Source organism: Neoarius graeffei, chromosome 28, assembly GCF_027579695.1.
Source record: "Neoarius graeffei isolate fNeoGra1 chromosome 28, fNeoGra1.pri, whole genome shotgun sequence".
Classification (NCBI taxonomy): domain Eukaryota; kingdom Metazoa; phylum Chordata; class Actinopteri; order Siluriformes; family Ariidae; genus Neoarius; species Neoarius graeffei.
Genome location: NC_083596.1, coordinates 17,965,697 through 17,978,438, shown reverse-complemented (window position 1 = coordinate 17,978,438; position 12,742 = coordinate 17,965,697). Strand labels below are relative to the sequence as shown.

At 40.6% G+C, this 12,742-nt stretch overlaps 1 protein-coding gene across 4 annotated transcripts in view; it reads right to left on the bottom strand.

The window, feature by feature from the left end:
• Positions 1 to 5,932, bottom strand: part of cita (citron rho-interacting serine/threonine kinase a) — a 213,702-nt gene extending 207,770 nt beyond the window's left edge. For all 4 annotated transcript variants that reach the window (XM_060912899.1, XM_060912901.1, XM_060912900.1 and 1 more), the window contains exons 1-2: positions 5,799 to 5,932; positions 5,281 to 5,381 (exon numbers count right to left, since the gene is read on the bottom strand). In XM_060912899.1, coding sequence (XP_060768882.1) covers positions 5,281 to 5,379 — 99 coding nt within the window. In that variant the 5' untranslated portion in view covers positions 5,380 to 5,381; positions 5,799 to 5,932. The remainder of the gene's footprint in view (positions 1 to 5,280; positions 5,382 to 5,798) is intronic.
• Between the last annotated feature and the right edge of the window lie 6,810 nt (positions 5,933 to 12,742).

The window sequence follows — 12,742 nt, the reverse complement described above, 5'->3', positions numbered from 1 at the left end:
CATTATTTAAATATGTACAATAATAGTTTGGCTATTTATTAGATGATGACGACGACTTTGTCACATGTACACTCAAGCAGAGCAAAATTCCTCCTCTGCATTTAACCCATCTGAAGCAATGAATGCACACACAAGTGAGCAATGAGCACACACACATACCCAGAGCAGTGGGCAGCTATGCGACAGCACCCGGGGAGCAGTTGGGGGTTTGGTGCTTTGCTCAAGGGCACTTCAGCCATGATACAGAGGGAAGGGAAAGTGATGTTCAGTCACTCAACTCCTCACATCTTTCCTGCCGGTACTGGGAATTAAACCGGCGACCCTTTGGGCCCAAGGCTGCTTCTCTAACCTTCAAGTCAAAATTTGTATAGCGCTTTTAACAACAGGACCATGAGCTGGCCTAGTGGTCGTACCAAAGACCATCATAAAAATGGTACCTACTGCTGTCTGGCAAGGCACGCTGCAATACAGATGCGAGTAGGGAATCAAACTCTGGCGGTTACCAGGGGACTAGCCCCCCACACACACACTGTAACCCTAGCTGTATAGAGAGCGTGCACGTGACGTCACAAGGTCACGTGATATTTGTTTATCTGGGCAATTCCATGTAAATGTCAACCTCACCATGCAAAAATAAAGCAACATGTAATACATCAAAACCACTCCCAGAGATATCACCTAGCCCTGTATTTTACAGATGTGAATAAGTTGAACCAATTTGTAACCAACCTAATATGTCACTGTCAGTCTTTCTTTCTTATAATGTAAAACCCAAGCTAAAATCAACTTTGATCATGTACAATTCTATATTATTGCCACAAGCCACAGAAATGTATGCTAAAATCCACAAAACAGCAAAACAATAGCCATCCTAAATATTATTTAAGAACTTTGATAGTTTTAGCTGATATTTAGAGAGTTTTTCAAAGGGTTATGGTGGTTAAATTGCTGATTTTCTAAACATATGCCATGTCTATTTCAGACGCGTCACATCCATAACGGAATTTCGTCACATCCATAACGCTGACTTTTCCTTCCGAAACTCTGCATGAAATACAAAATATTTTAAACAAAGATTTTTTAATATTCACCTTGGACCCCTCTATCAAACGGATATCTCCATTTCGACATTAGGTTTACAATTTCACAGAGTTTGATAAAAATGTACAGTCACCCAAGAAAAGTGATACTTTTTCTGTCACATCCATAACGCATCTTTTATTGGCATTTTCTGGCATGCCCTAGATGTACTATGGGAATTGTTCTTGTTCTATCACTTCTCCAGTATGGTACAGCCTTAAAATATGCAACACCTGTTTAAATACTGGGAGACAATAAAACATGCACTGGGTCATTTGTTGCCATTTTGAGTTCAAGTGTCACGTCCATAACGCTGGAATTGCTCATCTGCCATCTTGGACGGCATGGCCGCGCATAGAACTTAGACGAACCCGTTCTGATTATCAAGTGTGTGGGAGTAGATCTTTCGAGAATGGTTATATCTTGTTCAGAATTTGGTTGTACCAATAGACAGGACCAAAAGGAGGGCCTGTCATTTTATAGATTCCCCGCAGACGAGGAGAGATGCGCGAAATGGGTGTCCGCTGTGCGAAGAGAAAACTGGTACCCCAGTTCGACCAGCCGAATTTGTAGTGAACACTTCATATCAGGTAGGTGTAATCTTCTAATACATTAATATCTGATATTGAATAATAATTCTGCACAGATAAAGATAGCGGTGATTTGTGATTTTTTTTTTTCAGACAAAAACATACATATTTACAACCCTGTCATTATCTGGAACTGAGTTTAGATTTCGAACATTCTTACGATAAAACGTCCTGCATAGTCTCTTTATGATAAACGTCTTAACGCCACTTACCCGTGAGATTATCAAGTAGACATTCTTCTTCGGAACCTTCCAGAGGTATAGTTGGGATACCCATCCCTCAACAAAATATTTATAAGCTTCCAGGCTCTTGTAAGCTTTGAGGGCTTTGCCAGTGTAACACGATTCACGATTAACAAGAAACTTGTAAATGTCGTGGTAGGCCAGATCGGGCAAATCGCCGGCACCGCAGCTCCGAATTTCCCTGAACAAGAATTGCGGCAAGTTGTACGGATCTGCAATCCCCAACCTGGAACACTTTTCCACGTAACGCTGCCTCACGTCACCTTCAAGATGCTGAACAAACTTAGACAAGTAATCGCGCGATGTAGATGGGGTATTTTCCGAATTTTCTTGGGGATTACTGCCTGGATCCATTACGCTCGCGCAAGGTAAATAATCCTGAAGCCGTCCAATATGGCGGAGTAAACACGGACGGGTCACGTGACTGCACATCCTCTATAGGCGAAAGGCAGAGGGCTATGGAAACGGAGATTGGCGCCGCCCTATGCACCTCAAGGTCCTGGTTAGTACTGGGACGGGGAGACTGCCTGGGAAGACCAGGTTCTGCAAACAAAGCAGCGTTACGAAAAATTAAAAAGACTTTAAACATGAGCTAATTTTATCCCGAATTTATCCATCGAGCTTTTGATTCCTGAATTTTCTACTGACAAAACACATTCAGTTTAAGCTGATTTTATTGAAACGTGTACTTGGTTCTACTTTTGAATTAAACCAATTCGATTCCAGTGACCAGTCACACAGCCTAATAACTAAGATCTCTGTTAAATAATAACTTTGATAACAGTGGATTGTGATTTCCATCACTGTAACTAAATAGAAAAATCATGCACCCCTTAGCTGCGTGTCACAGAGCACAACTTGAGAATACTTTAGCGTCTGGTGCCTTTACGTTTTTGTGAAGAAAAGCTAATGGAAAGCGGCTTAAGGCAAGACACGACCAAACGGGGAACTTTTTCAAAAGTTCACGTTTATTTATACTGCAAATGAGGCTTGGCCTAATTACATCAACATGCGTTTGCACGGCTTTTACAAAACGGTTTAACAGAAAATTGTTTCTTTTTTGGTCGACCAACAAAAACAATGTATACTGTTATTTAGAAATGGACTGTCATTTTTCCATACAAAATCTAACAAATCAAGCAATTATCAGCATTTTGATCTGTTACGTCCTTCTAAATAAGGACAGGAATGACTTCATTAAGTTTCATGAATGCATGTCATTATGAAACTGAGAGAAAAAAAACGATTGAGGAAAATGGATTGAAAAATCCAATGTGTTCTAATGCGATTTCTCTTTCTCATATATGAGGTTTATAAGGTTAACTGAAATATATATATCATAATCTGTGGTTGGTTGAAGAGAGCAACTGGACTTGCTTGAAGATTCTTGAAAACGTTTCGCCTCTCATCCTAAAGGCTTCCTCAGTTCTGTCTGACTAATAGGGAGCATCCAGTATTTATCCTCTCATGGATCATCATAGAATCTATCATAGACTGGTGTGGGAGTATGAGAGGACTTCCAGAAAACTGGCAGACATCTTAGCCAGAGAGGATCGTTCATTTTTGTCAACCTGGAACGACCATCACTGAACAGAGGTGGGCGTCTATGACATCTTTTATCAGCCACCTACAATGCAGCCATCAGCATTCTGATTCGGATTCTATGATGATCCATGAGAGGATAAATACTGGATACTCCCTATTAGACAGACAGAACTGAGGAAGCCTTTAGGATGAGAGGCGAAACGTTTTCAAGAATCTTCAAGCAAGTCCAGTTGCTCTCTTCAACCAACCACAGATTACTATGTACCTGGATGACCGAGATTCGTCACAGATATCATAATGACAAAATATATACATCAGGAAACTAACTTTATGGGAATAGCAAATTCTTCAAAGTTGCCAAGTTTAAAATTAAACTTTAGTTTAATTTTAAAACTCATCTCATCTCATTATCTCTAGTCGCTTTATCCTTCTACAGGGTCGCAGGCAAGCTGGAGCCTATCCCAGCTGACTACGGGCGAAAGGCGGGGTACACCCTGGACAAGTCGCCAGGTCATCACAGGGCTGACACATAGACACAGACAACCATTCACACTCACATTCACACCTACGGTCAATTTAGAGTCACCAGTTAACCTAACCTGCATGTCTTTGGACTGTGGGGGAAACCGGAGCACCCGGAGGAAACCCACGCGGACACGGGGAGAACATGCAAACTCCGTACAGAAAGGCCCTCGCCGGCCACGGACGCCGTGTCATTCGGACTAAAGAGGAGAAGGACGACCCGAGTTGTTATCAGCGCTCAGTTCAGAAGCCTGCATCTCTGATGGTATGGGGTTGCATTAGTGCGTGTGGCATGGGCAGCTTACACATCTGGAAAGACACCATCAATGCTGAAAGGTATATCCAGGTTCTAGAACAACATATGCTCCCATCCAGACGACGTCTCTTTCAGGGAAGACCTTGCATTTTCCAACATGACAATGCCAAACCACATACTGCATCAATTACAGCATCATGGCTGCGTAGAAGAAGGGTCCGGGTACTGAACTGGCCAGCCTGCAGTCCAGATCTTTCACCCATAGAAAACATTTGGCGCATCATAAAACGGAAGATACGACAAAAAAGACCTAAGACAGTTGAGCAACTAGAATCCTACATTAGGCAAGAATGGGTTAACATTCCTATCCCTAAACTTGAGCAACTTGTCTCCTCAGTTCCCAGACGTTTACAGACTGTTGTAAAGAGAAAAGGGGATGTCTCACAGTGGTAAACATGGCCTTGTCCCAACTTTTTTGAGATGTGTTGTTGTCATGAAATTTAAAAATCACCTAATTTTTCTCTTTAAATGATACATTTTCTCAGTTTAAACATTTGATATATGTCATCTATGTTCTATTCTGAATAAAATATGGAATTTTGAAACGTCCACATCATTGCATTCCGTTTTTATTTACGATTTCTTTTTTGTCCCAACTTTTTTGGAATCGGGGTTGTAGTAGTTTTTGTTGTGGAGTGTACTCATTTTTGCACCACCCTAATTTGAGTAAAACTGAAATAAATGTGTCATCTAAGTTTATATTATTAACCTTATGTTCACATTATAAGTTAAACAGATGTTATATTAAACTGTCTTGTCAACATTTTGGAAATTGTTTGTGTTCATTGAGATATTGTTTAAGATGTTACTTTTCAAAGGGGGTGGACGCATTTACGCTGAGCACTGTACTCCTTCAACCCTCTGATTCATTGCTATAAGTATAGAGAAGTTGGAGAAGTGGAAGGATGACAGTTTTGATTGCAGCATCGTGGTTTTCTGCCCCCTTCACTATTCGAACAGCTGTTAAAAACTGCTCATATTTTACCTGTAAGAGTTGATTAAGTCTTGAGCAGCGGCTTGTGATGGGCTCGACTGAGGCCAGATCCTTAACACTGCCATGTCCTCCATACTTAAACTTCAACATTGCTGGAGGAAAGAGAGAGAGAGAGAGAGAGAGAGAGAGAGAGAGAGAATATAAGCTGTAAACATGAACCAATGAAAACAGTATAGTATCTGTTTCAGATCCTCTCAGCTCTATGGACATATCAGTACACAGTGTCTTGTTTCCATGACAACACTTCAGCCTGGAGTGAACACTGCTAACGGTCAACAGGGAGCCATTAGTGACTAACTCATGAGCTAACAAGCTAACAGTTCAACTCCAAGTCTTAAGTAGACACTTCTTTAGAGTTTAATAAACAACATACTTTAATTACACCACCGCACATTTACTCTGCTAAGATAAACAAATAAACAACTAGCACTAAAGTATCTCATTAAGACTGCCTTACTGTTGTTGTACTGAAAACGTCAACAAAAATCAGTATACGTTTGAATACTTACCAAACAGACAGAAAAATTTAGTGTTGTTTATAAAAAAAACTGAAAAAAATATAGACAGATAGATAGATATATTTGTCTAAATAACCTTGTTTCACGCGCGCACTCAAAACATCACGGCCAGCTGCTGAAAGCTGTGTCACTTCCGGGTGACTTTCAAATTTTGCGCGCGTTTCTGAACAGCTCATTGGCTCGAAGGGGAATTACGTCAGAAGGCTCCTTGGCTCCTCCCACAAAGCGCACAAATGAGAAGATTTCTCATAATTATGATTTAGTAGGAGAAAGTTTCTCAGAATTATGACTCCGTATGTCTTTATTACTTACTATCTCATGGTATCTCGTAATCGTTGAAGACATTTCTCATAATAATGACACAGTAGGAGCCGGGGGCGGCCCGGTGGTGTAGTGGTTAGTGCTGTCGCCTCACAGCAAGAAAGTCCGGGTTCGAGCTCCGTGGCCGGCGAGGGCCTTTCTGTGCGGAGTTTGCATGTTCTCCCCGTGTCCGCGTGGGTTTCCTCCGGGTGCTCCGGTTTCCCCCACAGTCCAAAGACATGCAGGTTAGGTTAACTGGTGACTCTAAATTGACCGTAGGTGTGAATGTGAGTGTGAATGGTTGTCTGTGTCTATGTGTCAGCCCTGTGATGACCTGGCGACTTGTCCAGGGTGTACCCCGCCTTTCGCCCGTAGTCAGCTGGGATAGGCTCCAGCTTGCCTGCGACCCTGTAGAACAGGATAAAGCGGCTACAGATAATGAGATGAGAATGACATAGTAGCTCATATTTATGACTTGATATCTCATTGTAATGAAATATGAGAAAGTTTGACAGAATTATGACTCAGTATGTCTTTATTACTAACTATCTCATGGTATCTCAATTATTGAATACATTTCTCATAATGGACGGCACGGTGGTGTAGCAGTTAGCGCTGTCACCTCACAGCAAAAAGGTCCGGGTTCGAGCCCCGTGGCCGGCGAGGGCCTTTCTGTGTGGAGTTTGCATGTTCTCCCCGTGTCCGCGTGGGTTTCCTCCGGGTGCTCCGGTTTCCCCCACAGTCCAAAGACATGCAGGTTAGGTTAACTGGTGACTCTAAATTGACCGTAGGTGTGAATGGTTGTCTATGTGTCAGCCCTGTGATGACCTGGCGACTTGTCCAGGGTGTACCCCGCCTTTCGCCCGTAGTCAGCTGGGATAGGCTCCAGCTTGCCTGCGACCCTGTAGAACAGGATAAAGCGGCTAGAGATAATGAGATGAGAATGACATAGTAGCTCATATTTATGACTTGATATCTCATTGTAATGAAATATGAGAAAGTTTGACAGAATTATGACTCAGTATGTCTTTATTACTTACTATCTCATAATTATTGAATAAATTTCTCATAAATATGAACTACTATGTCATTATTATGACTTGATATTGTAATGAAATATGGGAAAGTTTCTCAGAATTATGACTCCGTATGTCTATTACTTACTCTCATAATTATTGGATACATTTCTCATAATAATGACATAGTAGCTCATATTTATGACTTGATATCTCATTGTAATAAAATATGAGAAAGTTTGACAGAATTATGACTGTGTATGTCTTTATTACTAACAATCTCATGGTATCTCAATTATTGAATACATTTCTCAATGACGTAGCTCATATTTATGATTGATATCTCATTGTAATGAAATATGAGAAAGTTTCTCAGAATTATAATTCCGTATGTCTTTATTACTTACCATCTCATAATTATTGAATACATTTCTCATAATAATGGCATAAAAGCTTATATTTATGACTTGATCTCATTGTAATGAAATATGAGAAAGTTTGACAGAATTATGACTCAGTATGTCTTTATTACTAACTATCTCAATTATTGAATAAATTTCTCATAATAATGGCATAGTAGCTCATTTATGACTTGATATCTCACTGTAATGAAATATGAGAGTTTCTCAGAATTATGACTCTATGTCTTTATTACTTACGATCTCATGGTATCTTGTACTTATGGTGTGCTATCTGACAGTTATGACTTGGTGTCTCATAATTATGACTTACCTTCTCATCATAATGATTTACTATCCATCCAGCCATCCATTATCTGTAGCCGCTGATCCTGTATACTTGTATCCTGTTTCTACTTATTCAAGTGACATTGGGCATACCCAACAACCTGTGTTTTCTCCCCCGGTCTGTCCCTCTGAGTTACATGTCAATCCTGAGATCAAGATGCTGACCTCTTCAGCTCCTCGGACCTGCCTGATCCATCCTGATGCCCTATGTCTGGTCGGAGTCTCATCGCATCGCTCCTGTAGAGGATGGCCCCATGTGGACAGTTGAAAGTCACACTTGGAAGATGCTCTGGACTCTTACAGTAATGCTTTTATGGCTGATGACTACAGTTGACTTGCTAACTTTAGGACTGCAGTTGTCATGAACAGTTTTGCACTCAAGTTTCCATCAATGAAGAGTTTATAACATCAACAAAACTGACTTCATGTTAAAACTGCTAATGTTATAGTCATGTTGTCTGTTGTTGCCTAAATGAGGATAGGTTCCCTTTTGAGTCTGGTTCCTCTCGAGGTTTCTGCCTCATGTCATCTGAGGGAATTTTACCTTGCCACCGTTGCCACAGGCTTGCTCATTGGGGATAGATTAGGGATAAATTTAGCTCGTGTTTTAAGTCGTTCAAATTCTGTAAAGCTGCTTTGCGACAATGTCTATTGTTTAAAATGCTATAGAAATAAACTTGACTTATCCTGTACAGGGTCGCGGGCAAGCTGGAGCCTATCCCAGGTGACTATGGGCAAGAGGCGGGGTACACCCTGGACAAGTCGCCAGGTCATCGCAGGGCTGACACATAGAGACACACAACCATTCACATTCACACTTACGGTCAATTTAGAGCCACCAATTAGCCTAACCTGCATGTCTTTGGACTGTGGGGGAAACCGGAGCACCCAGAGGAAAACCACGCAGACACGGGGAGAACATGCAAACTCCACACAGAAAGGCCCTTGTCGGCCACTGGGCTTGAACCCAGGACCTTCTTGCTGTGAAGTGACAGTGCTAACCACTACACCACCGTGCCGCCATAATGACTTACTATCTCTTGATAGTTCAATATCAAGTCATAATCTTGAGATAATCTTCTCATTATTATGAAATAGTAATAATTATGTCATAGTATCTCATAGTTTTGTGATACAAAATCATAATTCTGAGATACGTTTTCATTTATATATTATATGGTCACGAGTGTTTTACTGGGAAATACACCACTTGTATTTTCCATTGTGTCACTCATGAGGAAATCGATGAATTGTTTTGATAAATCTCCGTACTTTTTGTGAATGTGTCTATATAATAAGAAAAAAAAAATCACGTTGGCTTGAAGATATGAAGTTTATCTTCTCATGTTGAAAAACTTGCATTTTTCATATGAAATACTTTGTGGATCTGAGTGATCCATTTAAATAATAGTGGCTGGCTTTTTTCATGGTATACGAGATATGTTCCATTCAGCTAGTATGATATTGAACCAGTCGAAAACGAGTTCAATATCATGCTAACTGAATGGAATGTATCTGATATAGCATGAAAAAAAAAGCCAGCCAATATTTCTCATCTCATCTCATTATCTCTAGCCGCTTTATCCTGTTCTACAGGGTCGCAGGCAAGCTGGAGCCTATCCCAGCTGACTACGGGTGAAAGGCGGGGTACACCCTGGACAAGTCGCCAGATCATCACAGGGCTGACACATAGACACAGACAACCATTCACACTCACATTCACACCTACGGTCAATTTAGAGTCACCAGTTAACCTAACCTGCATGTCTTTGGACTGTGGGGGAAACCGGAGCACCCGGAGGAAACCCACGCGGACACGGGGAGAACATGCAAACTCCACACAGAAAGGCCCTCGCCGGCCACGGGGCTCGAACCCGGACCTTCTTGCTGTGAGGCGACAGCGCTAACTACTACACCACCGTGCCGCCCCAGCCAATATTTATCATTATTATACATAGACATTCCTTTTAGGTGTTCATCGTGTCTATCTTTTTCAGACTTCTCTCAAAATTTTACGTATTTAACGAAGCAAACCTGGCGGCCATGTTTGTTTACAAATTATCACAGTCGCTTGCTTGCGTGGAAGTTTTATGTCTCCAACATGTGACGTCATGTCTTGACAACCATGCAATATCGTAAACCATATTCAACGCTCATTCTCCATTGGGTAGAGTGACGGAATACATGTAGGATAAGCGATATGCAAACAATATTGCATGCTATGAAACCAAATGAATGAAACCCATGAGAAGGGAATAGAACATGCTTTTATTCCATTGAAAAAGTGTCCTGTATGTATAATAATTCCTGCTATTTCACTCCGATGATGTCACTTCCAGTGGTTACCTGCTGACTAAGTGCGCATTGTCAAAATGTGTGTGTGTGTATATATATATATATATATATATATATATATATATATATATATATATATATATATAAAAAATAAAGAACATTACACGGTTGTATGAAGATATGAAGCTTATCTTCTCGTGTTGAAAAATATTTCACTCGTTCACTTCACTCTGGTGACATATAGGCCACAAATCACCACTTGAAGATAAACTTGATTTTTATTCAAGGTTTTATAGCACTAATTGACACAAAGCTGCACTTGAATGGTTCAAAGCCACGAGCCTTAAATGTGTTAGAACGGCCCGACCAAAACCCAGACCTCAGTCTGATTGAAAATCTCTGGCAAGAGTTGAAAATTGAACAATCTCCCTTTAATCTGACAGAACTTGTGCAGTTTTGCCAAGAAAAATGGGGGGGAAAAAAAACGTATCAGGATCCAGATGTGCCAGATATATTCGCTTTTTACAGTAGTGCAAAAAAACGTAAAGCACAGGTTTATATTAATATGCGTTATCGTTCCTATAGCAACAGCACATTCACAGGGACTCATACAGCCGACGCTGCACGTAAAAATGTTTTTTAAAAAGTTGATATGCTGATCGTTGAGTGTCATCTTTATGTAACAAAGGCTTTCAGTTTACACTTTGCATTTTCTAGTTTGTGTTTTTTGTCTTATTAACAGAGAGAGAGAGAAAGAGAGAGAGAGAGAATACTCTCGTGAGGGAACGACTGTTTTTATTCTATCCAAATTCACTGGATATGAGCAATCATGCGCTCGGATTGGCTACTCTACTACTAGGCTATCAGCTCGTATACCATGAGTAGAGAAAAGCAAAAGGGCGGAGTGTTTTGCTGAACCAACCGAGGATGAAATAAAAACTCCACTCAAAAACAAAACCACAAAAAAAGCAACAAAATATGGAATAAAAGTATTTGATGGTAAGACCATATCCTTTTTTTTCAATAATTTATTTATTTATTTATTATTGTCGCATTTTTCACAAATTGCTTGTCATTTCGCCGATTTGTTTACATTCTAAGCGGAAATGATTTTGTCAGATGTTTTGTGTAATAAGTTTTTATTTATTGAATTTGCAAAACAAAAATGCTCCGTTTCTCAAAATCCAGTGAACGTGGATAAAATAAAACAGTTATTCCACTCAATCTCATCGTACATGGCTTATAGCCGACTCGGCACTATGCGCTTCGTCGGCCATCAGCTCATGTACGACTCGATTTTGTGGAATAACTGTTAAATAGCTGCTATAGAAGCAGATATATATCTGCCAGATGTGCTGATAGACAAATATCCCAGAAGATAAATGTAACTATAGCCAAAAGGTAGCTGGGGTCTGCAAAGGTAGCTGACCCAGGGTGTGAATACTTCTGCAACCCAAAAAAAGTCTATCCTTTTGTTTAATCCACTCAAACAAAAATCCACCTGATATTTGCAGTGAAGGAGAAGCATCTTCTCTCCAACACGTACATCATTCTCAAGGTTTTATCATTGTTTGTCTCACAGCATGAAGGCTCACCAATGTGATGAGAACTGATTAGACTTTTACCGTATAATGGAGGTCTGCTGGGATCCTGTTTCCGTGGTGATAGCCACAAACGCCATGGCAACAGCCTTGCAGAGTTGTCTCGGAAACAAGAACACTCGGATGAGGGTGAGACACGAGAGACAGAAGGAAGTTTAGGAAAATGCTGCAGACATCAGGCAGAATGTTATTCTTGAGATCGAACCATAACTATATATATATCGGTTGTACTTTAAAATGTTTTTTTTTTCCCTCCGTCATGACACGACATTGCTGAACGTACCTCTAAATTGCTTTGAACCAAGCACCGAGTTGTGTATTGTTGTTAAATGCTCGTGCCCATCGCCAACCTATTCATCCATTTATTCCCTTTACAAGATGTAAAAACACAAGAAGAACAATTTAATTACAACTTGAATTAAAAATGAAGCTAGACTACGAGGAGTAAAATCATGATATACCGTACACAGGCAAGCAAAACAAGTCTCACGGAGTTACACTCACAAATGAAACACGTGTTATGAATCATCTTACAGCTTGACTCAATAACCACAGTCATGCTGCTCTGAGGTGAATGCTAAAGGCCAAACGAAGACGCTCACGGCTACATTAGAGCAGCAGATGGAGCTGTCACGCTAACACGATTCTCAGTCACTGCACCAGCAGGAGGGACAAATGAGGACAACTAGAGCAAGAAAGACCATTGAATACATTAGTAAGATGGACCAGACAACAGGGCGTGTACTTGTATACAGCGGGTAGAGAAAAACAAGGTCACTGAACCCACCACGATCAGTGAATACCTGGATTATTGAGGTGTTTTATATCTTTATTCAAATAAACACTAAGCTTCAGGACAAACTGGATACAAAAAGATCATGCAGTGCAATCTTTGAACCATCAAATGTCTCATTCTCATCTCATCATCTCTAGCCGCTTTATCCTGTTCTACAGGGTCGTAGGCAAGCTGGAGTCTA